Genomic DNA, 27,960 nt, shown 5'->3' with positions numbered 1-27,960 from the left:
TTGACCCGCCTGTTTTTTGCGGCCTCTGCCGACCCTTCGCCAGTCTCTCTCCTTCTCTCATTTTTTTTATTTTTTTCATTTTTTTTCATATAAGTGTGGTAGAGTCTGTACCAATTTGTGCTGCTAGAATCGTTATGGTGACCCCATGTCCGGCGCGTGTAAGTTGCTGTTGCCAAAAAAAAAAAAAAAGAAAAAAAGAAAAAGAAAAAGAAAAAAAAAGAGGAAAGAGAGAAAGAAAAAGAAAAAGAAAACGAAAAAGAAAAAGAGAATCGGTAGGGGGTGTGATGCCTATTTTTCCGGACCTTGCTACAGCACCTAATTCAACCCGGCGAACTGGAAAAAATCGGGCTTTATTCTTATCCGGTTTTATCCGCAGCCTGCGTGAACATGCTGTCCTCGACCGCTACGGTAGTCGCGCAAGTAGACGGACAAAGACCGACCGACCTACACGATGAAGCCGATTCCACCACAAGAACCCCAGGCCCAGGCGGCGCTCGAGAGCTTTCAATGGCTTTTAGAGCCGTTACGTTATCTACCCTCCCCTCCTGCTCTCCCCACGTGCCTTTGTTACGCCTGGAACTCATCGAGGCCGAGAGAGCGCGAGATATCAAAGAAGAAAGGAATCTCAGATGAGGTAAGAGAACCCAAAACCCAGACTCTCTTCGCCTTTTATCCATCTTCTCGCCCATTTCCTTGTTTCCAGGGTTTTATCAGGGTTTCATGGAGGTCCGGAATCCCCACATTACTCTCTCCCGGAGGGACAGGATTTCCGCTTCCTCTTTAATGGCTTCTTGATGGGATCAGTGTTCAAGATTATTATTATTATTTTTTTGTTGAGGTAGCAATTCGCTTTTCCCATGGGTTTTGGATTGCAGATAACTGCGCTCTTTGGAGGTTTGCATTGGAGATTAGGACCGGTGCCGAATTCTGGCATGCGAGTACTCTAAAGACTCTGGAAAGACTGAAAAATGCGGCGTTTCGTTGATGATCTTAATGAGCACTTCAATGGTTTTGTACCACGGGAGTGTTATCCCTTTCAGGAAGGTCAGACTTTGGTGGAGGCGATCTTTTGCCTCTAACATGTTTGCATTTGCTCCTGAGAGAAAGCGTGCTTTTCGTTTGGTTCCTTGTGCGAAATATAAACACACCAGGAAGAGAACCTGGTGGCAGAAGTTCTTTTCCGATGATGTTGGCGATGGCAGCTGGTTTGACTGGAGCACGGAGGATGTGCTTGGTGATGATTTTGGCACTGATGGAGATGATGTGGCAGAAGAGATGTCGGAGGATGAAAAGTTTGAAGCTTGGAAGAGGAGAGCTGAGGCAATATCTGAGCTCCGTGAAGCACAAGAAGATGCAAGAAATGCAGAGGGTCGGGCATGGGATGATTGGCTTGGGGGAAATGGGTCATCCAATGTAAATACTTCGTCTTGGTATCAAGAATGGGATGAAGCAGCAGAGACATCGAGTGAGGTATCTGATGATCCAAATGAGACAATGCGAGAGAATGGTCTTGTTAAGGCCATTAAAGATTCAGTCAGTGAAAGTGATGACGAGTTGTTGTTTGAGGACAGGGTTTTCCAATATGCTTCAACAAGCTCGGTACATAGATAAACCATCTGTACTATGACACCTGCATTGAGTTTATTAACAGTTTGCTTAGATTAAACAGATATCCTCTATTTTGATAACCAACTACCATGTTTGTATGATACCCTGCACAGGGGTGCTGTACTATCTTGACCACCTTTTTCAAGTGGAGAGGAGATATGTTAAAGATTAAGTAGGTAGAATCAGAGGGATTTTTGATTGTGCAATCATAAGAACTTTGAGACATTGTATATCATCTTTTGAATGGTTGTGAATTTCTATAACCAATGTGGTTTTAGACTCACGACTCTAACTAGATAATTATATATAAAACCTTTCATACCATTCTCAAGTTCATTTCCTGTTGATATATCCGCACATATCTTATTCGGGCATCCAAAAAACCTCTCTATCCACTTCGTAGACTTCGCTTGATTTGTTATTCTTGATCTACCATTCTACATATTAGCATGGTTGTTACAAAAGATTCATCTTTAAATAGGGGGATGTTACTTTATCATGTTAACATGTGAATTAATGAACTTTGCTTTTACTTTGAAAGGGTGTATTACTTTTTTGGCAGCATTGGGCATATAATGTCTTTCCAAGCCTAATTAGCTTTTTGCTTAACTCAAGCACATATTGGTAGCCTCATCCACTCAACTGGTTTTGTTGATTTGTTGCATATGATCCAGAATTCTACATGCATGTAACCATTGCAGTCATTCGTATTCTCATTGGCTGAAATTTAAACAGCAAATTACTTTCTTACTTGAACATATGGGTAGAATATTTCTTTTTGTTTTTTTTTTCTTGGAACTTGAAATGGCGCCAATTTTAGGTTACGCAGACCATTATAAAGAGGTGCATTTGCTTTGTTGGTCAAGTTTCGTGTTTGCAGATGCCTGGTCTTTGGCACTGCATGCACGAGTATGAGCCAGATGTGAAAAGCTGACACTGACACTTTTAGATTCACTGTGCATGTTTGCACTCCACTTCAATGTAAAGGTAGATAAACATGTCTACCTACACTTGGGTTTTACCATATATGTGCGAGCTACTATATGAAAGGGCCATGTATCTGCATTAATGACCTGTGTGGGCTATTAGATATCTAGGTATACTTACTCAAAATTCTACATACCTGAGAAGCTTGCTAGGGGCCTTCAGTGTGAGGAAGGTTGCCAAAAGGTCCTTGAAAGTGCAAATGGGTGAATAATTCAAAAAGAAAACAATATGGTTTGCTGGTTAATATAAGGCCTGTCATATTGGTAGCTGATCTTGAAGCCTGCCTACAGTGATAGGTTCCTAGATATCTATTAGGCTTAGCTATAGCTTAACTGGAGGTGTTTCATTGTTGCCTCCGCACCATCATTGTGAACAGTGTGAGAACTGCATGCAACTGTGCTTAGAGTGTAGTAACATGAATGAAAATATCAAGATGTGGAGAAGAGAGAAACCTAATAAGGAAAGTGATGTGGGATAGCATAGCATAAGCATCTTTCAGATGTTTATAACTGAACCCTTGGTTTGCTAGGATTTCAGGTTCGGATCTGAATATTGAAAGAAGTCAATTAAGGGAGCTAATTTCTCCAAAGAATCCAGTTCATGGATGTCTAGGGTTTTAATCTAGGATTTAGATGGGGACCTGAGGACTATTATTCCAGGAAAAAGGATTTGTAGGGCTCCTAGATTTAATTGCAGCAAACTAATTTTAGAGTTTAGGAAGGAAAAAGAGTAAGAAAACCTAAACGAACTGAAAAAAATACAACAATGAAAAACTGAAAAAAATACAACAACGAAAAAAGCAAAAGAAGAGGATATCTAGTGGCCTCAGCTCTCTGTGATCTTGGCCTCACATTTAGGGTTGCAAGCCTCGTGCTTATTATATGACACTATACCTAAAGAGAAAAGGAACCAGCAATCTGGTAAATTTTCTGCATATCACATGAAGAAGCGACCATCTTCTTTCCAGACTTCGAACCTTTTCTCAACCTTTTAGCTTAGGTAAGTTCTTTGTGCGACAAAAATTTTAAAAATTGTAATATTCAGATTTATATGGAACCCAAAATTAAAATATATCAAGACTGTTTTGAAACATATTTTGATGATTTTAGACATTCCTGACCTTACTATACCTAATGTAATACTCGTACTCACTAATCCTATTCAAAACAAAACTTCTAAACCACTCCTAAAAAATAAAACAATCCTAAAGTTTAATATGAAAATTCCTAAGCTAATGCAGACCACAGTAAGAAAGGCAAAATAATTCCCTCAATGTCACTTCTTTGTTGAATTAAAACCTATAGAATACCCACAAAAATAAGAAACAGACCACAACTCGAGCACAGACAATGCCTGATCAGGCACTTAATGCTTTATTTATAACATGATTCCTTTTATCTGTATGCTTATTGTGGATTTGTGGTCAGATGACAACAATTGCCAGCTTCCCAGACTCTTAGTTTTTTTTTTTTTTTTTTTATCAAATTGCCATTTGTGTTGTTCTTGGACTAATTCTTCTGTCTGTTTATCATGCACTGTGAAGATATTACTCATATGCCCATTCAATTGTTGGTAGTTGTTCACTGATTGAAACTATTTTCAGGCAAAGTTTATCGCTTTGTTGATCATCATTCCATGGGCATTAGACTTTCTGGCGCATGAGTATGTTCTCATGCCATTTTTGGACAGGTAATCCTATAATTGTTCTTGTGATTTAAATATACCTACTTATACCATAACCTCATGTTCTTTTTGAATCTTCACAGCCTTGTATATCATTAAGAAACAATGAATTTGTTATAAAAAAACATTAACTACAAAATCTAAATTTTATGATATCATCAGTTTTCATGGTCTTGTTTAGTATTTTATCTCCGAAACACTTAAAAGTCAAAATTCTTTAAAATTTTGACAGAATCAACATTACCATTCCTGAAGTGATGTTAGAAAGAACGCATAATGATGACATTTCAAGGTGCAATGCTTGTATGGTGCTTTCCAACAGATTGAAATGGCAATAGCAAATCTGGACCTTACATGATGCGTGAAGGACATCAAACAAAACCATATCACCCTGAGAATTTTCTGCTTTTCATGTATCTCTTGAGGTCCCCCTTTAAAATCGCCAATGTAGAGATGCTGGGCGGTGGTGTTTATTCATGAGCATTGCTTCCCTAGGAAATGATCTGATAGACATTTGCATGGTTATCTAACAATCATACAGGACTCGAATGATTTTACGAGTTTTCTTTTAGGAAAGTAGAGCACAGGGCTGATATATTGTGCACGAGTAAAAGCATTGAGATATTCGCAGATTCTATTATTCTAATATAAATAGTCAAAATAAGGTTAAAATGATAAGTTTCTGTATTTTGATAATAAGAGATGATGCATTAGTTTTTCTTATTTTTGAAGAAAAAAGCAGCAGAAAAATACTGAATTTCTCAAAGGAGAACTAAAGGCCAATAAACAGAGAACCTACTATTTTTAAAATATTTAAATAAAATGATCTTCAAATGAACCTACTATACAAGCTTAGCATCAGTCATATCCAAATATCTTTACCTCATATTGATTTATCAAGAACCTACATCTTCGCTCTTGCCCATTGATCTTATGATTACATTCCATAAAGAAATTTCTACAAAATATTGGAAACGGATGAGGCCCTCTTTTCTCGGTTGATGGAAGTTCTCCCCAATATATGAGGTTTCGAAGGAACATTCCAAGTATCTCTAATTCTATTTAGAATGGCTTGCTAAAAAATAAAAAAAAAGACTAAATGAGGGAATTTAAATCCAAAAATTATTGGTAGTGATATATCTTGCAGGCTGATGTCTAGGAAATTTCAGAAGGCTTTATGCATGTCTCTCTGTTCTCGCCTCCTAATGCACTCCGTTATCCACCCATGTGTGCTGCCTCCATAATGGCAGGGTCACTTCTTTTAACATCTCTCTGTTATAGTTATTTTCCCATCACATGTTTGTGAGTATGTGTCCAGCGGTGGTACAACTGTTATTTATAGCAACTTAGATGTAAAGCCAGCTTCTCCTTGATCTTTTTGTGTTTCTGTACTCGATCAATGTTATCTGTTTCACCAAAAAAAAAAAGAAAATTGTTGCTCTCTTTTAGGGAAAACAAAAGGATGAGAAATTCTTGTCCATGTGTTACTGGTGAGAGAATATAAATTGCATTTCGCTACTAATTGACTGCCATTGGTATCTGTTTTTCCTTCCAAAGAGTACTTGAATTTCTATAAGCATGGTCAACTTATAATGATAGTGTGATCGATGAACTTCTCCTTTTTCTTTAATGCTGCAATTCTTTGATTGCATTTGGTGCATTGCAATGATGTAGATGTGACCATTGCTCTCATTGTAAGTTTTCATATGCTGATCTTTTTATGTACAACAGATATGTGAAAACTGTACCGCTAGCTGCTGAGTTGCTTGATGTACGAAGACATCAAAAACTTGAGATCATAAAGACTCTAAAAGTAGAGAAAGCAAGGTTCCACTTAGAAGTCGAGATTGGTAAATCTCCTCCACTTTCTGAGGAGGAAGTCTGGTTGGAGTTGCGGCACAAGGCGTAAGATGGATCTTTTTTGGCTGATTGTCTACCATAATTTTAACATATATCTGTGTGTGCATGAGTACATATTTGATCCCTTACTTTTATGTCCTCATATTGTTGTTAAAAAGAATTACATATACGTTGGATGACTTTTCATCGAAAGGTCATTCCTGTTGTTTGTATGGACCTTTTTGCTATTATCTTTAACTGCATAGAAGTTGGAATTGTAGTGTTCCAAAGTGAAAGATTTGGAGTTTCCTTGGTCATATGAAGGAAATATGAACATTTAACGTGAATGACAACATCGCAGACGCAAATAAACCCACTCATTAGCAAAAGAAAATATTTCCATTTTTCATCATACGAGCCATAAGATATATAATCCATAGGTAGTAGAAACTCCACTGAGCTTGGCTCAACTTTTTCTCAAAAATAATCTATAGGCAGTCTTATACATCTTATGATTCTTCTATTCACGGCAAACTCATTGTATGACCTTGACTTAAAGGGAAAATTGAGAAGGTACTAGTCTACGTGCGTAAGTTTGTGCATGCGAGGTTGACATGGACCCAACTTTGTTATTGTATATCTTTGCCTGCACAACAGGACTTAAGTCATGACCGTGTAAACTATGAGCAGGTGTTGACCTGGCTATAAATTTCCAAACCTGAGCTGCCCATAGTTATTCATGTCTTTATTATGTCACCTAGTCCACTGTGTCACTATGTCAAAACCATTATAAAGTCTATGAACTATTACAGTTTACTTTAGTTTTTGTGTAGCTTCCATAATTCACCCCATCACTGATTCTTCTAAAATATTTAAAATGACTTAGAAGATGTTATGAGACTTTGAGTGTTGTAGTTACAAACCAAAACTTTTTGAATCTATTATAATCTTGGTTCTTCTTTCGTGCTGCTTTATCAGGTTAGAATTACGAGATGAATGGAGATTGGAGAACCGGAAAGCATTTGCGAATATCTGGTCTGATATGGTGTATGGGATTGCATCATTTATTCTTATCTACTTTAATAAGAAAAAAGTGAGTTTTCTATCTAATATCTTACTAATTTATTACTTATTTGCTTTCAGAGAATTTGTGTCTTTTACTACATCGATAAATTGCATTCATTGTATTTAAATCCTTATTGTCCATAAATGATTCTTTCTTCTTCTTGCTTTAAATATTGAATACAATCTCATGGTATAGGAAGATATTGCTTAACAAATGTTTTCTTATTGGTTTTAGGGTTTCACCAGTTTACATGTGGATGCAAAACCAGTGATGGGTTTATCCTTATGCTTCATTATTTGACTCAATCTACCTTAGGTTCACATACTTTTGTTAACTCTTTGTTTAACATTTTGTATAATTACTAGATCACTATATGATTGGAGAATTTGCAATTCCCACTTTGTTCACATACTTTTGTTAGCTCTTTGCTTGTCAATTCTTCCCCCTCTCTGTGTGTGCACATGCCTATGCAAACATGCTCATCCACATCATATCAAGTCCAAGATTTGTGCTTGCTATTTTGTTGGTTCATGCTCATGCTACGTCGTATCGGCCCGAAATGGACGGTACGGGGCGTACCGGCCCAAACTGGGCGGTACGGAGCATACCGTGCCATACTGATTTGATACCGATATTCGGTACGGATGGCGTATCAATATACAGTACCCCAAAAAAATTTCGTACCGTACCGTCACTGTGCTAATGTGGCACCGGTACGGGGTCCGGTACCGAGACGACGAACCTTGTTCATGCTCATTAATTTTTCTGGATCTAATACTGAATAACGTGGGGTGAGTCTCACATCATGTGTAGACATACGGAATGTAGATTATAGCAGATAAGAGGAATGGTGGAATTCGTTGTAAAATGAAGATAACTAGTAACCATGCTCATCAACTCTAATAACTCCTCATATATTAATATATTAAGATACCGGAACGCAATTTAATTTTGATCATAACTCCTTAAATTAGAATGGACCCAAAATAAGATTTTATAATGGATATCTGAATTATTTAAACTTCATGAACTCAAATTTCTGGAGACAATCAAAATACATAGTACCAGTTGAGAACCTGATAGGGTATAGAATTCATTTATACGTGCAAAATTATTGGAATGAAAAACAGAATGCCTAGCTGGACACTGGTCACAACAGGATGCTTGCCACCTTTTCAAACAGTTTTAAACAGATGAAATCGGCATTTATGTAAAGATGGTGGTTGGGTCTAAAACTTTTGATCTGAATTATGCTTGACACCCTGATTGTCAACCATATGTGGCCAATATCTATAGAGTTGAGGTCACAGCAAGCTAACCCCACCTTGGTTCAGTAATTGGTCATTAGTTACTGGTATGTAGGATACCTTTGCTTTACTTCCATGCTCTTATAACTGGGTGTGCAGATTAACAATAATCATAAAAGATAATTTCTCTAGGTTCCAGTACTCTTATAACTGGGTACTTAAATTGACTATAAACTGTAAAAAATAATTTCTCCAGTTTCCAGTGCCTTATGCCAATAGAGTTGATGCTCTCCTTGACTGCATCTTTGTATGCCTTATATTATGTTGCAATGCAAGAGTTTACAAGTAATTATCTTATATGCATATCTTGTGTTGACTTCTTTTGATATGTTCAGGTTGCTTTGCTGAAGTTTACAGGATATAAGTTATTAAATAATATCTCAGACACTGGGAAGGCATTTCTTATTATTCTACTTACGGATATTTTTTTGGGGTAAGATATTTGGATCATTGTTGATACTGGCTTAACCGCTTAAGTTTCATTCTCTATATGGTTGGAAAATATGATAATGCACTTGTTTTGTTATTATCTTTTTTTTGTATGCTTAGAAATGATGAGACTCATGCACCAAGAAACATTGCTCTTCTCTGATGATGAGTCTTCTGTCCTTTAAAAAAATGGAATTTCATCCCATAGATGAGATAAATCAGAAATTATTTGTTAGCTGATTTTTTTTTTGTTTCCTATTAAATAAATTTATTACTTATAGAAATTTTCTTCCATTTATGCAAATTGATCGGCTACTTGGGGATTTCCTACTCTAGTGTCGATTAAGTTGGTTATCATGTTCAAATATTACAGCCTATTTACACATTTTGCTATAAGGTATGAACTATTTATGCAAATTTCTTGGTGCAAACCATGCTAATTGATAATAGGAATCTCATAGTTAATACGTCATGTATTTGAGATTCTCCCATTGGTTTACTGACCAAAAAAACATTTGATTAAAGTGCAGGTATCATTCTGAGTCTGGATGGCAGGCTTTGATTGAAATAATTCTTGAGCATTATGGGCTTGAAGTCGACCAGGCTGCCATAACCATCTTTATCTGCTCTGTTCCAGTTGTCGTTGATGCATGTGTGAAGCTTTGGGTAGGTCTTAGTATTTAGATTTTTCACACTTTTCTCTAATAGAAATGAAATTACTGGAAAGGCAATTATTATACATAACATAAGGTTAGTCCTATGGGTAACTTGGTGCAGCATAAGAAAATAAAATCCATCAAAGGGAGATAAAGACTACACTGATAGGAGACAACATACAATGGTTTCCCCTCATTTTGCAAGATGCTGAAGTGAGCAATGTAGAAACATACAATTTTGGTCCTTCAAATTCTTTACCATGTCACATTAGGGTGATTCTCCATATAGTAAAACTTGGATAGCATCCAAACTTGCACCTTCTCAACTTGAAGATATGGACTTGCCTAAGGCACTGACATTGGATGTTTAGGTGTACATGTAACGAAGAATGGGATGCAGAACATTTTTTATAAAAAACCAAGCACCTGTTGTCAAAGCTGAGCCCCTTGTCAAGACTTGTCCCAACAAAGCAATCCTTCGAAATCTTGAACATCTGAAGGGAACAAGTGGGCTCTGTATACTTATTCGATGCATTGAGTTCCTTATTATTCATCCTTCTGTTCTTTGTGCGATTCAATTGAATTTTCACCTTAATTTTCTTATAATCTTTATTCCTCTTAATAATTTGTCAACCCTTCATCGTCTTTCACCCAATGATCTGTGGATCACTCTTTTATTAAGCATCAAAGTCAAAGCTTACTGTATACAGATTAGGGCAAGCCATAGAATGTGCCCTTGTCTCATATCACGAATTCTCTATCACTATTCTATCAAGAATCATATTCTGGCCTTACTCCCAACCTTATATTCATGCTGTCCCCCAACACAAGCATCAATTTCAGCAATATCCTTTCTAACTGCATAGACATTAGACATCCTCTACCATTTTTCTCATCTTTTCCCTAATAGAAACTTTGTTAATAAACTTTTTTGCAGAAGGCCTCGAACTTATGTTCTTTTTCCACCAGCATTCAAGTGTTTACCCATAAGAATTATATGTCTCTTCAAATCCTTTAAGACTTACCTTTCTTTTCTTTTAAGTTATATAGTGATTAAACTTTTACATGCCACTCCTCAACAAGGAAGCTTTTTAAATGCTTTATGATTATCTAATACTAATTTCAGAGCCCTGATTACTAAGACATGCATCAGAAAGTTGGAAGAATTGAATTCTCTAGAGAAACTTTTCCCAGAATTATTACTCTCTTCCACCATGCTAGGCATTCATCAGACCTCTCGTCCATGTTGATTATGAGAGTATTGCCTAATCTTAAGTTGATCAAAGGAATTCACATATTGGCCCTAAAAATTGACCTACTCTCTCCAGTTTATTTTCAACCAAACCAAATATTAAACCTTATCTTATTCATTAATTGTCATGAAATATGAAGTTGTCCAACTTTACTGGACAGTTCTTATAAATCAAAAGTATGTCTGCATACATTTGTGTTCTTCAACTCTGATATTCTTTTCCTGGCTTTTCCATTTGTGCCACAACTTGATCCATGCCTCCATTAGAAGTTAAAGAAGCAGCAAAATGAAGTTTTTTGTTGCATATCCCTATTGCAACCAAGAAATGTGATACCATAATCATCAATTAATATAGAAAACAAACATTTTGTAGCTTGCAGCAGTGTCAAGAATGGATTTAGGTGTGAGAGTGGGGAAGCAGTTAGTCACTCGAGAGTGCCTTAGAAATGTTCTGTAATATATGATTGAGCGCCAGAACTGATGAAATAATCAACACATTCATGGATTTTTTTTTCTTTTCTTTTTTCATGTTATAAGAATGTTATCAATAATTTATCCTCAATGAAATCTAGCTGGACATTTGTACTTTCTTAACAGGATTCCCTTTGGTTAAGATTTAAGATTGCTACATGATCCAATGAGTCTCTTTAGTCAAAGACATGATACCTTAAAATTCCTTGATCTTGTTCTAGGGAGTCGCTTTCTGATATTCTAGTGCTATGTGCAATATCATGATCAGTACCAGTCTTATTTATAATATTACTAATGTGGCAGTTTTTCTCTGTTTTGCAGTTATTCAAAATCCTTCCAAAACTATCTCCAAACGTTTCAAATATCTTCCGGGAAATGCAGCGTCACTAGTGAAGCTTTTCATGGACCCCTTTTTCTTCCTGTCATCTTGGGAATTATCAGACTGGGATCATTCTTCAATTGTATGATCATCTTTCCTTAGTGCTTCTACTTTCTAATGCATAGCTTTTGCAAGACTAATATATACAAAAATTCATGCAACTGAGAAGTCAAACTAGTCCAGATCAAACAACCTGATGCCTTCATCGCCCTCGATCAATTCTCTATGGGTTATTTTCTGGAATAACTTAGCTTAAAGTGGAACATGGTCATGACTGTTTTTAGAAGCATATATTATTAATTTCATGTTTTTTCAGTTAATTATTAATAAATAATTTCCTTGTGTGTAAACATCATTTGTTCTTTCTAATACAGGCTTATAAAGTTCATCCTTGCCTACCCATAATTTAGAGTAAATGTCAATAAAGTCTGTTTTCTTTCTGTCAAAGAGCATCTTGTCTCACTTTTGTTACCAATTCTTTTATATTTTACTGCCAGTCAAAACTTAACATGGTCCTTTTCGTATGTGCATGTGCATGTGCATGTATGCATATACATAAGCATGCTCAATAGATCACCAAGAGCCAGCTTCAACAGGCTGATCGGATCAAAATGCATTTTCTGGTTTTGCAACATTAACAAAGTGAACCCATATCCAATCATTGTAAAATACAAATGCCTCTCTTGCAAATTATGTCGGTCTCGAAAGAGTTTCCTCGACAAAGGGTGGATTTAGGTTTGCCTATATCTTACAATTCTTAATTTTTCAGCACAGTAAAACCTATTCCCTTTTTGGTTGATTGGTGAGTGCAGGTTGCATCTTGAAGGTGGATTTGCCAAATATTATACATGCTGCGCTGGACTGAGCTCTAAAGGCAGCGTCAGTAGGTGCTCTCAAGTTCTGTTCTTCAAATCTAACGAAAAGTTCTTTTCGAAGTGTTACTCCAGCCCTCTTGGAAGACATTTTGTCCTAAAAACTCATTTCAACATTGTTGACCTTTTAAACCCAGAGGATCCCAAATTTTTTCCCACGTTAATCAGAAGAAGAGCCTTTTTTCACCACAAACGAGATCAGCAGATCCGCCAGATCTGTGTCGTTTGGGTCAGTATCTTGAAGTGATATGAGTGCAACATGAACTTCACTGGTGTCAATCCGTGACTGGGAAAAGTCCAAGGATCTCATTGAAGTGAATATCATGCAGTTGTAATCTCTTGCATGGGTTTTTAGGGTACATTTGGTTCGCGATATTTTTTAATGCATTTGGTTTTTGACCGAATCAAAGTCAGAATGAAATTTGAATACTGAAAAAGAGTAGTGATTGCATTTTGGAGGATTGTGGACTTTTTCCGACCAAGGGGTTGAAATAGAAGTTATTTATTTCCATTTCCTTTTTTAGAGTCCAACTACCTCTGGCCAAACGTGCCATTATTTTAATAATTGTCATTATTCAACGTACTACATCCAATTGAGGCCAATTATTTGGGGAAGTTCAGAAGTCACCCTCAAAAGACCACGCCGTTGGAAGAACAGATGTGATTTGGCAAAGACAGGCCGGTGAAAGAGATCTCAATAGCTTGCCTATATGCGCTATAATACTGGAGGGCGATTCGGCGATGGTTATCAGTTGAAACCAGTAGAGTGTGGATGGTGTAGGTGATAACCATCTGCTATTCAGGAATATTCGGGCTATGGTGTGGGGAGGGTTGGTCGTTCAGGCTAAGCATATGTACCAAGAGATCAACAGAGCAGCAAACTCGATAGTCTCTTATGTGGCTAATTATTTTGGAAAGATTCTCAGGCTAAGAAAGGAGGACCTATCTAGAGCACTCCGGATCTTGTATTTTTTGATTTTTTTGGATGTATTTGTATCCGTTAGGTATAATACATCCGTTCCAGCAAAAAAAAAAACAATCACAATATGAAATTTATAATCACCACCTATTGCAGGTTTGGACGACCTATCTCTCTCTCATCACTTTCGCAAATGTCCCCTTCAAAGCATAAAGCACCGGCCATACATGGACGGCAAAAAGGCAAGAAGAGCCTCCAGGAAATCCCCTCCTGATCGCTGTCACTAATCATAGACACCACATGCCTTGGTGTTGTAATCTAGATAAAGGATTACCCTACTTTTGTTTGGTAGAGATAAGACGTCTTCTGAAAATAAAGACACCTCGGGCCAAGAACTTAGCTAAGATAATATTTCTTGCGCGTTGCCCACTTGCCTGAAACTGTAGTCTTAGGAGTTGAACCATTTGATTACTATCTTCTTTGCCGACTTTTTACTGTAGTTTCGAAGTCACATGCGCGCTTGGCCTATACAGCTATGGAGTACTTAATTCAAGTCATGTGCTACGGAGTAGGTTTCTTGGGATAATATATTTGCCACGACATGATTCCAAATTTAGTAGGTGTGTACAAATCTTACGCAAAAAATTGCGCGACTGGTTTGTTGCAGCTTTTACCTCCAACCGGTATCTAACATGGTACGAGTTGTCAAAGAAAGGAGAAAAAAAAAAAACATACGTATGGTACGATATTTTTTTATTACATTAGCGTTTCTCGTCGGTTTGACTAGAACTCTCCTCTCTGTGGTCGAAGCCTGCCTCCCAATTATAATTTTCACAAACTCTCATTTGGACAAATGATTGATGTCGACTTTATATCACTTTGAGAGGATTTTGTAAGAAATTTTTAACTTTTTTCAATTTGTAGATTTGCTATCTTTTTTTTTTCTTTACTTTTTGTGGACTTGGTACAAGTTCCAGTGAATAGAGCACAGTTGCTCCTGACCCTTTCACACTAGCTTTACCAAGCCCCAACATTGATTTAGGATGCACAAATTTAAAATGAAATTTACACAGAGTTATGAGTAGCTGATTTTAGAATATAGTTAGTATGGTGAAAAAAAAATACATGAATCTTGTGCAAGTTTGTGGCTTCATGCTCTACTTATTTTTTGTGCTATAATAAATTATAATAATAATTATTAGTTTCATATGTTTCTTATAGACTAATTTTATGAACTAGTTACTAGATGTGTTTTTGAACTTTATCCTTTACAAATTTATGTAAATCTTATTCAGCGCTTTTGCAAAAGGTAGTAAAAACCAATACAAATATTCTACTTGCCAAGATGTTAAGACAGAAAAAAAAACCCTCAAATTTGGAAGAGGTAGAGATAATTTTTTATTCAAATTTCAAAAAATATATGAAATTTATTAAAAAAATAATACTCAATTTGTAGTATAAAAAAGAAAGATGCATTTTTTTCACAAAATCCTCTTACTTTGCAGCAATATCATATCTGTCAATATGTTTTTAATGTTTGCTTGTACAATTTGCTTGCAGTCTTATACTACCCAATGTTTCCGCATTTTATATAAAAAATATGTGTCTCATCCATTCTCTCTTACTAGCTGCTTTGAAAGCAGAAAAAATGCTTTAAGGTTTATACGAAAATTTTATTATATCTACCTAATAATGACCTAACAACCTAACATTTAATCACTTGGTGTTTGGTAGGGAGTTCTATAGATTATATAAATCCTTAGTTAGGAGACGGATCCATTTTTTGGTTTTCTTTAGTATAATGGTGCCTCACACACGACATAGTTGGTACAGTCAATAAAATTAGAAAAAAGAATTGGCAAAAAAAAAAGTATAACTTTTTTTTAAGAAAATTTTAGAATGATGAGCCATATGGAAAGATAACTTAATTATTTGTCTGTGGTGGTCCGAAAAAAGAAGTTACAATGTCAATTCCGAATTCATTTAGAGAGTCAGGGAACGTTGGGGGCGGCACAGCATTCGAGCATTCCTGTACCGCACAAATACGAATCACAGGCGAGTTCATCTAACGTAAAAGCAGCGGTCCCCGGCACGAACGCACGCACGCACGCACGCACGCACGCCCGTCCCTACGGACAAAGGAAGTGGCAATCTCGCAATTCAGTCCCACACCCAGGTCGAAAATCGAGCACCGGACGAATCAACCCCCGTTCTCTTCCGGGTAGTTCTATATACACCCCCCCCTATTGCTCAGGACACCCCCCAAAAACCAAAAAAAAAAACACCCAAACTAACCTTTAGTGTAATTACCATATTGCCCTTGAAATTTTCTCATACACCCCCTTCTGTTCGGCACAACAGAAGGCTTCTGTTCGGCACTGTGCAGCCGAACAGAAGGCTTCTGTTCGGCACTGTTCAGCCGAACAGAAGGATTCTGTTCGGCGATCCAGTGCCGAACGGAGCACTGGAGGCGGGGGGGGGAGCTACCTCGAGGTGGTCGTGGAGGCGTCGGCGAGGTGCTCGTTGCTCGGGAGATGGCCGGGGAGGTGGTTTCGGGAGAAGCCGGCGAGGTGGTCGGAGATCGGGAGAATGCCGGCGACGAGAGGGAGAAGGGGGAACGGGGGGTTTTGGGCGTTGGCGAGGTGCAATGCACCGACCGGCGACGAGAGGGAGAAGGGGGAGACGGAGGGGGTTTGGCCGCCGGCGAGGTGCTTGAGGCGAGGTTTTTTGGGCGGAAGGGAGAAGCCGGCGGGTGTTTTGGAGGGGAAGAGCGGGGTTGGGGGGGGTTTGGGGGGTGTAGAGAGCAATTTAGGTGGGGGGTGGGGAGGGTGGGGGGTAATTTAGGAATTTTTAATTTTTTAGGGGTGTCCTTAGCAAATGGGGGGGTGTTGAGAGTATTTAATTTTTTTTTAATTTTTGGGGGGTGTCCTGAGCAATAGGGGGGGTGTATATAGAACCACCCTTCTCTTCCCCTTCCGCCCTCGACATCGTGCGCTGGCCGTTCGATCTTGGCCGTCGGATGTGTCGGCCGCGTCCGATATTCCCGGCTGCTCCTTTGTCGTGTGCCTTTCTCCGATCAAAAGTGGGTTCTGAGTCGAGTCGCGGAGACGGCTTTTTATTTTTATTTTTGCCGTTCCGGCGGAAAAAGATTGGGTAAAGCGGCGGTAAAGCGGCCGTACTCGAGGGCCATTCTTTCCGGATCTGGGGAACTCCAAAAAGGCAAAAGACCACGGTAAAAATCGCCGCCTTTTCTGTCCTTTCTCTCATTCCTCTTTTTTTTTATATACATGGAGATGGAACCCCCGCCCACTTTCCTCTGGGTCAAGATTCTCCTGTCTCTTCTTTTCCCCCTTTGTTATCTTCTTAATCTCACTCCAATTTGGCATGAGTTTTGATTGCAAAGAAACTATTGATGAAGTATTCGCTAAAGTTTTATCTGAACGAAAGAAAAGGTTTTGTGGGGGGGATGGGGGGCGGTTGGTAGGGAGCTATCCATCAGTCTCCTGTTTTACACTGTTTTTTGTGTCAGAAATCCATGTGTTTGGTTGCGATGCAAAAGAAAGAAACGAAGAATAGAACAGGCGGTTTCCTATGATTGATCGCCGATCTGGAATAACTGTACGTGGCGCCGCGCCGGACTGTAGATTAGAGTTTACTCGAGCATCCTATTTTGATCTGCGTGCAGATTTAGTTGCATGGGATAACAAACCCAACAACGGGTAGGGTTAGGGTTTGCCCGGTAAACAGTAAAATCCCTCGATGGTTAAAATATATATATATATATATATATATATATATATATATATATATATATATATATATATATATATATATATATATATATATATATATATATATATATATATATATATATATATAAAAGAAAGAGAGAAGAGAGGCTTGTGGATGAGAGATGATTTTATCGGAACGAGTAGCTTGATCTCCTGTGATTAGTTTCTTGGTTCCCTGTTAGCAGACGGGAGGAGGAGGAGGAGGAGGAGGAGACTGGAGAGAGAGAAAGAGAGAGCTTTGGGTTGGAGAGATTCATGGGCTCTGTGGCCTTGCGATGGGATATCCCTTTCGAATCTCGCCGTCTCCGTCCCTAGCTGTCTCTTCTCGTATCATTGGGAATGGAGAAGATGCGCACGTGATCTAGGTTGGTTTCATCTGCTACCCTCCCATCTCCAAGACTTTTGAAGTTCCATCGCCTATTTAGTCTTTCGAGTTTCTTGGCTTGGATTGGGGAGGGGAAGAGGCGGCTGCTGGTGATGTTCTTGCTGCCAATCTTGAGGTAAAGGAAAGTTCTTTTACCAGGTTTTTTATTCATTCATGTAAGATTTGGGGTCGGCTTCGATGTCTATGTGATTTGCCTGCTTGATCTGCTTAGGTGCTTCGGTGTGTCGGTCGGAATCCTTCGTCAAGCTGCGACCGGCTTACAAGCCAATAGGCTGCAAGTTGCTCGGGGTCTTCTTATATGAATTCGTTTGTGATCTTGAGATCTGGTGCTGCTTGTTGGACGGTGGTTGTGGAGGTGAAGGGTAGGTGAAGTGCTTCATCCGAAAATAAGGGTTCTTTTTTTGGGATGGAGTGGAATACTAAGACTTCCTCACTTTGGGAGTGGGATAATCTGGCGCTGTTTAGTGGGAATTCCAAGCAGGAGCAGCAGACCGACTGGAAGATTGAAGTCAAAGGCGCTGGAGTTATTGAAAATGGGTCGCTTTATTCATCTGGCGGCGGCGGCGGCGGCGGCGGCAGTGGAGGCGGTGCCTGCTCTGGCTCTGATTTGGGAAATGGTTCGTCGTCTAAGAGCTCCATCTCGGCCTCTATTGATTCTTCATCAAAAGCAGGGGTAAAAATATCAGAGTTCAACTTTGAGGCAGTGAACAAAGATTCCATGAGAGTGCCGGATGGTGGATTATCTGCAGCAGTGGTGACGGCAGCCAGGTCTCAGGAGGCATTGATTGGTCTGAAGCTTGGAAAGAGGACTTACTTTGAAGATGTCTGTGCAGGGAGCAATTTTAATAACCCACCATCTTCTTCTTCTTCAGTCTCAGTGGTGCTGCCTGCTAGTTTGGTTAAGAAGCCTAGGGTGACTCAGCAGACTGTGCAGAGTACTTGCTGCCAAGTCGAAGGTTGTAATGTTGATCTCAGCGGAGCTAAAGATTATCACCGCAAGCACAGAGTCTGTGAGACCCATTCCAAATCCCCTAGGGTAATCGTTGCTGGTCAGGAGCGGCGGTTTTGCCAACAATGTAGCAGGTGACTCTCCTGTAGAGACTTTGTGTCTAATCAACTTAACCTATTTTATATTGTGGGAAACACCCATTCCCGTCGGACTCACCTGTGAAGGCATGTACCTGGTCAGCAACAGCCTAGTGAGAGTGCTAGTTTTTTGCTGCTGATGTCTTACGGATACACTTTGTTCAACTGATGCATGTTCTTGTGTATTATATTAGTTATCATGTCATTTGGTTTCGTAATTGTATATGACAGTATCCTTGTTGATGTTGTTTAAGGTTCCATGATTTGTCCGAGTTTGATCAGAAGAAACGAAGCTGTCGTAGGCGTCTTTCTGATCACAATGCACGTCGTCGTAAGCCACAGCCAGACACAATCTCATTTAATTCCACAAGGCTTTCTTCACCGTTTTATGGTAATTTCAATTTCTTATGCTTTTTGTTGATTCCCTTTGTAAATGTTCGATCCTAGTGAGCCTTTTGATCAATCAAATGTATGCCATACTTTCGTAAACATTTCTCATGTGAGCTAGGTATCCTGAAAGTGTTGTGATCTGGATTCTCCTGAGAGAATTGCTTGATTTAGATAGTTGTGCTTAACCATTATGATACGTATCTTCCTATCAAGATACGCTTAAGCTACTATAAGGGTTCACCATTTTCTTTTCTTTTCTTTCATCAGAGAATTAAATAGGCCTTTCTTGGAGAACCATATACAATTATTTACAAATGTATCAGAATGGTTCAATTAATTGGAGAATTAAATTGGCTTTTCTTGGAAAAGCATATATGATTATTGACAATTACATCAACATGATTCAGCTTACAAGGCCTACTTTTCAAAGTTTTTGCTTGTGTTATATGGCTCATATATACCTTAACATGCACCTTTTTGCTCTGTTTATTTTTTATATATGCATTATGGTGTTATTTTCTACATAAAACTGCTGTTATCATATTATTTAATCCTTTCTGCTAGTCTAAATAAAATGTGGTTGTATATTAAATTACATCATGCGAAAAATAACCTAATCTTTCTCTGGAAAAAAACATCCGTCTTTTTTTTAAAAGCTTTAGCTAAAACAGAGAGATCCGAAAACAACCCTAGTCATGGAGTTTCAATTGGTGATGGTCAAATTCAAAAGGCAAACTTTCCATCATTTACCTGCTTTATGCCTGATTTGCTTTTTAAATTATTTTTAGAGTTTATGAAAGGAAATCTTATTTATGGTCGTGCATTACAGGAGTTATTCACATTATCAAATATAGAATCTTTGAGCTTTTTGAACATTCTAAGCATTTTGTTGTTGGGTCATATAAAAACATATATGAATCTTAAGAGAAAAGTGATCTTTTCAACTATTTTTTTACATATAATTTATAGTGAAAGGTCAAGAAAAAATATAAACCAATGGGAGAAAAGAAAACAAAAGGAAAGGAAAGGAAAGAAAATTGAATATTTTCTGATGGTTGGTTGAAGTAAGAAAATTGCAAAAAAATTGTTGAGAAAGTGGCTAAGATCTGATTGAGTCACTTGCCTAAGTTTCATTTTCTCTAAAAATCACTATCTTTTGGAGAAGAAAATTTTAGACATCTCAGAAAAAAATTTGATCCTATATATTCTCTTTGATTTTCTCTTCTTGGGTTTCCTTTACCATCAAAGAATGGAAAAGAAGATTTTCCCTAACAAACTTTCTTTTCTTTCACTTTATTGGCAATGGATAGATCGTTTCTCCCGCTCAAAACTGTGATCAAGGAAGGTAGGCAATGGTAAACTTAGTAGAAGACGAAAAAAATGTGAGGGCATTTGTTGTTTACCGCCATATATGAAAAAGTTAAATTTGGCTCAGCAAGAAGAACTGATGGTAAAAAATGGACAGAGAAAAAGAAGAGGATATTCCTGGCTGCATGGACTAAGAGAACTAGGGAAAGACGGGCATTCCCTTCATTATGTAGTATAGATATGCAACGTTTGTAGGTAGATTATGGGGAATTTTCTAGTGGCAATATCCAAAATAAAAGCAAATGACTTGAAAAAAAGGAATGCGTCATGAATAGATAGTCTCTGAAATCGGGGTGCAAATGAGCTGAACATGAGTGAGCTCAGGCCAGCTTGAGTTTGGATCAATGTGCTAAACAGCTGCAAGGGCTATAGCCCAAGCTCGGGTCATGTAAAACTGGACTAGCTTGAGCTTGCCTCCCAAGGACTCAAAACAGACATGAAACCAGAAGCTCTGCATGGTGATCATACAGGAAAAATAATATAACCTCCGCTATATCTTTATTCTCTAGCCTCCTGTACCCCCTGTGTTATTTAATCTTACGGTGGAAAGAGGATGCTTTTGTAGAGAAGAGGCACCCCACAAGATTGGTGCCTTGGTGGTGCTGATCACCAGAATTAGAGATTAGATCCTTATCCAATAATAAATATAAAGATAGTTTTTAGTAATATTTATTTTTATTTATTTATATTTTGAGCTATATCATACTGAACACGATCAGCTGGGCAGAGTTTTGTTCTTCTCATTTGCATTTCAAGCTCAAATTTCTGACTCATGCTCAGCTTCTTTGCAAATTGAGCGAGCAAATATCAAGCTAAAATTTTGAGCTGAAAGCAAACTGCTCATGGACAGCTCATGTGTTTGACAGCTGTATTCTGAAAGAAAAAATCAGTGTGGTGGGGCTGTTTGCTGCATGGGTGTGGGTGGGAAAGCTTGTGTCCACTTTGGATCGGCACATTCTCAATTCCTAAGAAAACCTATAAATCTTTGAGGTCTTTTCTGTTATCCTGACATGTAGTCCTCACTTATCACATATTTAAGCTGTTAGAGTACATTCTTGTGTGATGCACCCAGATGAAAAGTGATAAGCCACAGCCATAGCGACTCAATGAGTGGTTTAACACATCAGAAGAACATATATCAATCAAGTTATGTCTCTAAGGAGGTGGCAGAAATCTGGGCTTAACTTGCAAATATGGATCCTAGAATTGAAACATCATTCATATATACATATATATAGAGATATATAAAGGGGACAAATACATCTTAAACTGAATGGTCACACCACATATTTTTGCAATAAAATGGCCCTTGTGTTTTCATGACTTATTGCTTTATTGATCTTGCATGTTGTACGAGCAATTAAGTCAATGACCCCATCCCGTTAGGCATTTGTTTGGATGGATTGCAACTTTCACCATTCATTAGATGTTAATGATAGCACAGATTCAATATTCATGAGAGGATTTTGCGTCCTTCATGAATGGACAAGTTGATAGAACAGGTTGATCAGGAACGTGACTGTCATAATCCTTCAGAACCCTCTCCATTAGGTGTTTCATGGTCATCATGGTTTTAATAATAATAACCATGACCATCAAGCCTTGTACCAGGTAGTTGGTGTTATCTTTATGAGTCTTTATTCAACATGCATCCTATTTAGGGTTATCTGTGATGTTTCTTTTATGCTGCCCTAGCATTGGCAAATATCTTGGAGCATTATAATTGGACATGCTTACTGCAACTGTCTGTCAACCGAACATTGGCTTTACGTCTTTTACATCCAGGCTTGGGACTTGCATTTGCACTTCTATCATAATGGATCTATGATAAGCTAAAATACATATCACGCATGATGATAATTATGTGAATCATTGCAGGGCCCATGAAAATTTTGCATAGAATCTTCATCAACTCTTAATTTTTTGTGAGAACTGGAGGAAGAGACAAAAAACTAAGACAGAGAGAAAAAGAAAGAACGATTTTATCTCTTTACTAGACAATTTTGGTAGTGCTTATGGTGAAGGACAACACATGTTAGGGGTCATCATCACATCCATCATTTCATGCACTGCTCATCACCTTATACTTATCTTCATGCCTTACTTTGACAGTATTAATATGACATGGAAATGTCTGGAAGTATTCACCATCAAAGAATTAAAAATTCAAGGTAAAAAAAATGTAGGCTGAAACTTCCATGAGAAAAGGGATTTGCAACAATTTAGAGCATGTAGAGAAGGGGTAAGGGCTGAAATCGAGAACTCTTCAACTGACACTCAATGTCCTAGGTTTTGGGATGTGATTTAGATGTGATTTATCGCCTTCAGAATGAATTTCGACCCTAATCACTGGAGATTGGGATGTTGAATCAATCGCTTCTGCTGCTCCTCTCTCAACGAAGTTATAAATGCAGACAAGAAAAAACTTCATTCTGAATTTGGAGGGATACTCGGTCCTACATCTTTATAGGTGATATGCCTGGATATTGAGGAAGAAGTAAATACCGGGTTTTTTTTTGTGGGGAGTACTGACCTCCTTAGCAGAATTAAATTATAAATGGATGGTAAATTAGAATTCATCTGTCATGTCATCATAAATCTGTGGATGAGCTAACTCCTACGTATAGAGCCACTCAAGCAAATCTTAAAACAACCTGAATTCTTCGAGAACTAAGGTGCCAACGAGGACCCATTGCAACCTTCATGTCAAGTCAAATCTTCAAAACCCATCCGAATTAGAATGGAACTCTTGTAATATATTACATAATTAAAACTACCAGTTTAATTTTGTGCTAGAGATAAGGCTAGCCAATTGACTCTCCCGATACTTAAGTATTGAGACCCAAAATTTAATAATTACAACACTTAATGTCGACTTTCCGTTAAGTGGCCATGCACATCTGGTGAGTATTCATTGGTGTCCCCAGATAGAATGCAAACAGGGGAAACTTGAAAGCTTCATAACATATGTTGCATGGATGTTGTTCTTAGAATACCATCCATTATGAGGCTTTGCCCTATGTACAAGTCATGGATTTATATTATTAAACTTGAAAAGAAATAAGGGCTCAATCACCTTCTAATGAAGGCCTATGTAAATGAGAGAAAACTAGTTTTTACTGCATCCCACTCTTAAACCTGTAAATTTCCTCTATAGGTCATTTTAATGTTCTCAGTATAACAACTCCACACCATGATATCCCCCAAATTAGCTCTAGTGGTGCTATAACAGCAGCCAAGTGTTACCTCATTAGGATGTATCAACTCTACAGCATGAACTTAAATCAATAAGGCTCCAGAATAGGATTGAGCAAATTTATGACCAATTTCACCTTCAACCCTCTAGTTCTTGTGCCAAAATTCCTCTCTCAAGCTAATTAGCAAATAGGGCAGCCAAATTAAGTAACAATATAATCAAAATGTTCTAAAATACTGTGAAGGCAAATAAGTGAAACAAGATGTGCCTTTGCTGCTATATCCCCACTTTAGTTGTGCTATCCATGTCATCACATCTTTTTGGCCCATATTGAAAGCCTAACCGCAGCCAGAGGTGTGATCCCAGCCACTTGTCTAAGATTAGGTCCATTATCAAATAAATTATCAATTGTTATAAGAATTCTTTCTATATGTTTGTGGAAATTGCAATGTTGGCATTGGTTCTTTCTTCTAGGTGGAGGCAAAAGTTCATCATCATTTTCCTGTGTCTATATCCTTCTACATCTCCCACTGTTCTGCATGGTGATGGAATATTAGAGACATTCTCTGTGTGCCCCTTTAATTGGAATTTTTCTAACGGGCATACTGTGTCTTCTTAGCTGGTGGCAGCAGAGAGTTCACAGCCTTGTTTTTGGTGTTCCTCATAGAGTCTAAGCTTTTGTAGCAAGTTGACCGTTATTAAATCTATATAAGTGACTGGTTTATGAGATTTTAGTTGCCAGATGCCTGCTTGACTAGCAGGTCTGCCCAGTTGCCTAAGCACATTTGTTGACAACTTGCCTATTTTGCACTCCAGAGCTTGATTTTGATCATGCACAGTGTTGTAAATTTTGTTCTCTATATCAACCTGTAAACAAATTGTTACTGGTTGACCCTTTCATTTGCTGACCCCAAATAGTTGGGAAAAGACGAGATGGTTATTGTTATATTTGTCCCATAGAGGACCAAAAGTTTTATGCAATGATAGTCTTGCAGTTTTCATTCTTTTGATCTTTTTGGTGGACTCTCCAGATGATCAGCAAAATTTTCTCTGGAATCAAGCTCAGTTTGGTCAAATGAGGCCCACAGTAACTTCCATGTGGGAAGGCTCATGTGACTTTAAAGTTGCGCAAATGAAAGGGTCTTGGATGAAGTCGGCAAAAGTAGGGAGCATTGATGGACAGCTCCATCTGCCTAATTCCCAGCGATCAAATGCCTTTTCAACGCTCTGCCATGAAGTAGACAGGCTCTTGCCTATGAAGGGCATCACCGCCGAAGTCCTCAATCAAGGTAATGTTTCGATGCTATTCTTTTATTTGAGAGGTTCCATGATTTTGCTTCTCCACCCAATAGTTTCTGAATATTACTCTTTATTTTAAAATACCTGAATTGAATTTTGTTTTGTTATTTTATTATGTGATTATCTCAACATGCTCATACACTTTCATTTATTGATTTGCAAATTTTAGATATTATTAAAAAAATGCAAAGTTTAGGGTAATGATGGTTCCAAAAGGGGGAAAATATGTGATATTAAAATAACTCTTACATGCTAGTCTAGTTTCTTCTCTCTCTTTAGTGTTTTTTTTTTTTTTTTGAGAAATCTCTCTCTCTCTCTCTCTCTCTCTCTCTCTCTAGCATTTTGGTTAATCATTTTATGAGCATCCGTATGAACATGAGTGAAAAAGATATCAATAACCACCTTTTCCAACATATTTAATGCAAGGCAAGTTACACTGGAAGCATTTCACGTCTGACAAGTTAAATGGTGTTAAAGAAGACTCTTTAATAACCATATTTTGTAAAATTGTGTGCATTCTTGCTATGATTTAAATTTCATTTTTGGTGTCAGAAATGTTATGGCTGTAACTGGTGTTAACTCTAGTTGGTTTTGGCAATAAGCTTTGTAGGCTACTGGTAAAACCACCCAGTGGCCCGCCCTCACATGCCTGACTATGTTGAATGGACCTGGCTTTCCTTTTGAGTTTCCCTGGGAAGTAAGCTTAAAGTTCTCGACAAATAAAATGCGCAATTCTCGTTTTTGCTGCATAGCATTAGTTTTGAAAAACTAATCACGATCATGTTAGGGAAGCTTGAACAGTCTCTGATTCCCTTCATGTCTCACCTCACTTTGAGGCAAGTTTTTTTTTTCTGCACTCTCCTGAGTTCTGAATAGTTTTCTATTCTGCCTGGGAAAAAACATCATCATTAAATTACGGCCCTAGACCTAAAATATTTCCTGCAATTATAAAACATGATTGCCTATTTGTTTCATGATCAGTTAGATCCCTTGCAGATTTTTCACCCTTTGGAATCATAAGTTTGTTTGTGAAATTTTTTTTTCATTTATTTATAAATCAAGGAGTGACCGAGTGAGTGTTACTGACCTGTTGTGTTATAATAATGTAAGCCTTTGAAGTTATTTGCAGTACAGGCTAGCCAGACACTAGCTAAGAAAATATTTCTACCAATATTTGCTGGTTTTTTACCTCTAAACATAATCTGTTAATATTATTTATGTAGATGAGAAATGCTTACTGATGTCAAGTTAGGAATTGGCTAGCTGCACTTCCTTGGAAGAGATATCTGCACACCTTTGAAAGTCTGCTGCAGCATGCCTTTAGGCAAATTAGTTAACCGATAGTTTCCTGCCATTTTGTCAAATCTACCATAAGGTCATCATTCTGTATCATGGATGGATATGGATGGTGGTATACATGAAATCTCCATACCTTAGCAGATTGATGTCATAAAGCTTTTTGCTTTTCTGGTCATAGCCAAAATCAGTTTGGGGAAATGCAAGTAGTAGTTATTTTTGCTGTAGTATTTATGGTAATAATTAAAACATTTTACTTTACTGGTAGATGCCTGTTATTGTTGCAGGTCCGGAAGCATCATTAACTGCTTCAAACTTAGATGGAGCACCGGATCTTCGGCGTGCTCTCTCTCTTCTGTCAACCAATGCTTGGGGTTCAGCTGACCCTGGAACATCATCTTCTCTTGTCCAGCTTGTGCATGCTAACCACACCAGTGCAGCTCAGCCTGCAATTCATGCAGTGAACTCAACCCCGGAGTATTGGCAAGATGAACATGGCCTAACTCAGCAAGGGCGAGTGCTTCAATTTCCTACACATAGCAATGGTAGCCAGTTCCAGGAATTTCAGCTGCTTAAAGCTCCTTATGAGACTACGTTCTTTGACTCTAGTCAGATTCATTAGTGTCCAAAATCACATGAACTGCATTCTGGAGAGTAGAAACTGAGGTATGTTTTCGTTTCCCTGCTTGATTTTTCCTTTGTGAATATCCATAATTCCTTTATGCTTGTTTGTCCTTGCCAGTGACCTGTGGATGTTTAATTTGACGTCAACTCTGTACTCGGCGAATCCTTATCTTTTCCTGGCTGATAAATGACTTTGTTCAAATGGCAGACCTGCATTCTTTTGCATCAGAACTCCTGAGGCTGGAGCCGCACATTGCTTTAATGGAAGCTGAATCCCAAAGGAGAGCTTCATGGATTGTTTCTGATTGTGTATCATGCATGATCCGAGCAGTGTATTCAAGGGTGTACAATCTGTATCGATGTCTATTGTCAGACCATGAACCTTTATATAGATTTGGGTCAGGGGAAACTCTTTTGCAGGACTAAAATGGTGCGGCCCTCTGGAAGGGAAGTACTTCTCAGACTTGTGTTTACCTTTTGTATGATATCATAAATAACAGGCCTTTCCTGAAACACCATTGCATCGTGTTGGTTGGCTGGTTGGGCTCTTTTACAGATGAAACCTGATCTTTGTGCAACAACACTCAAAACCTTGGGCAGCGGTTTTTATCACGGCCTAGCTTGGCAATGAGGATGGTAAGGATTCCTGAGATCCTGTCGATTGATGGTATACTTGGTGCTTCATTATGGACTAGAGATCCGGTCGTCGCCCGAATGTTCTCTGAAACTCTAGCTTAATCACTTCTGCTAAGTTTCGATGGGAACTATTGATTCAGAGTCTGTGCTGCCTATTTTATGAAACCACATTAAATCACCGTATATAGAGTGGGAATGGTAAAGGAATGGGGAAAAAGAAAAATACTGATTATCCATCTTGATCATTCCCCATCATTCTTGTCTGATTTTGTGATATGAGATCCCCATCATTCTCTGCATGCACCCAGAATACTGGGAAAACATGAGCACAGAATGTCATACGCAGAAAAACAAAATTACACAATTTTATTGAAGGCCGAGTTTTGTATAATGTTGTGCTTGAGCCAAGACTTACCAGACA

At 38.2% G+C, this 27,960-nt stretch overlaps 2 protein-coding genes and 1 long non-coding RNA gene across 9 annotated transcripts; all 3 read left to right on the top strand.

The window, feature by feature from the left end:
* Positions 1-379: 379 nt before the first annotated feature.
* Positions 380-13,060, top strand: LOC103707124 (protein DAY-LENGTH-DEPENDENT DELAYED-GREENING 1, chloroplastic). 6 transcript variants are annotated; one of them, XM_039128057.2, is made up of 9 exons: positions 380-634; positions 876-1,599; positions 4,199-4,284; positions 6,010-6,183; positions 7,096-7,210; positions 8,826-8,923; positions 9,450-9,585; positions 11,620-11,759; positions 12,490-13,060. In XM_039128057.2, the coding sequence occupies exons 2-8, from the start codon at positions 985-987 to the stop codon at positions 11,686-11,688; spliced, it is 1,293 nt and encodes a 430-aa protein (XP_038983985.2). In that variant the 5' UTR covers positions 380-634; positions 876-984; the 3' UTR covers positions 11,689-11,759; positions 12,490-13,060. The 6 variants fall into 6 exon arrangements, with proteins under 6 accessions (XP_038983985.2, XP_038983989.2, XP_038983986.2 ...); XM_039128061.2 differs by having other exon boundaries at positions 382-634; positions 9,445-9,585; XM_039128058.2 differs by having other exon boundaries at positions 399-634; positions 704-1,599.
* A 3,355-nt stretch (positions 13,061-16,415) lies between these two features.
* LOC148700726 (uncharacterized) lies at positions 16,416-17,253 on the top strand. Its single transcript, XR_015971412.1, has 2 exons — positions 16,416-16,700; positions 16,998-17,253. It is a non-coding gene; the product is annotated as an uncharacterized LOC148700726 (long non-coding RNA).
* An 89-nt stretch (positions 17,254-17,342) lies between these two features.
* Positions 17,343-27,416, top strand: LOC103707046 (squamosa promoter-binding-like protein 12). 2 transcript variants are annotated; one of them, XM_008791385.5, is made up of 6 exons: positions 17,343-17,759; positions 17,856-18,727; positions 18,985-19,121; positions 24,716-24,973; positions 26,567-26,945; positions 27,112-27,416. In XM_008791385.5, exons 2-5 carry the CDS (start codon positions 18,051-18,053, stop codon positions 26,899-26,901), a joined length of 1,407 nt encoding a protein of 468 aa, XP_008789607.3. In that variant the 5' UTR covers positions 17,343-17,759; positions 17,856-18,050; the 3' UTR covers positions 26,902-26,945; positions 27,112-27,416. The 2 variants fall into 2 exon arrangements, with proteins under 2 accessions (XP_008789607.3, XP_008789608.3); XM_008791386.5 differs by having other exon boundaries at positions 27,022-27,416.
* Positions 27,417-27,960: the final 544 nt, after the last annotated feature.

The sequence above is a fragment of the Phoenix dactylifera genome, chromosome 11 (assembly GCF_051530095.1).
Source record: "Phoenix dactylifera cultivar Ajwa chromosome 11, Ajwa_hap1_PhDact_Kaust_v1.1, whole genome shotgun sequence".
In the NCBI taxonomy this organism is placed as follows: Eukaryota; Viridiplantae; Streptophyta; class Magnoliopsida; order Arecales; family Arecaceae; genus Phoenix; species Phoenix dactylifera.
This window is presented reverse-complemented; position numbering and strand designations above follow the sequence as displayed.

What these genes read in the sequence shown, in the direction of transcription:
- LOC103707124 (XM_039128057.2), top strand. Translation starts at nt 985, where the DNA reads ATGATCTTAATGAGCACTTCAATGGTTTTGTACCACGGGAGTGTTATC. An exon ending in AATATGCTTCAACAAGCTCG is followed by an intron (nt 1,600 to 4,198) that starts GTACATAGATAA and finishes AACTATTTTCAG; the next exon opens with GCAAAGTTTATCGCTTTGTT. An exon ending in CTTACGGATATTTTTTTGGG is followed by an intron (nt 8,924 to 9,449) that starts GTAAGATATTTG and finishes ATTAAAGTGCAG; the next exon opens with GTATCATTCTGAGTCTGGAT.
- LOC103707046 (XM_008791385.5), top strand. Translation starts at nt 18,051, where the DNA reads ATGGAGTGGAATACTAAGACTTCCTCACTTTGGGAGTGGGATAATCTG. An exon ending in TTTTGCCAACAATGTAGCAG is followed by an intron (nt 18,728 to 18,984) that starts GTGACTCTCCTG and finishes ATGTTGTTTAAG; the next exon opens with GTTCCATGATTTGTCCGAGT. An exon ending in GCTTTCTTCACCGTTTTATG is followed by an intron (nt 19,122 to 24,715) that starts GTAATTTCAATT and finishes TGGACTCTCCAG; the next exon opens with ATGATCAGCAAAATTTTCTC.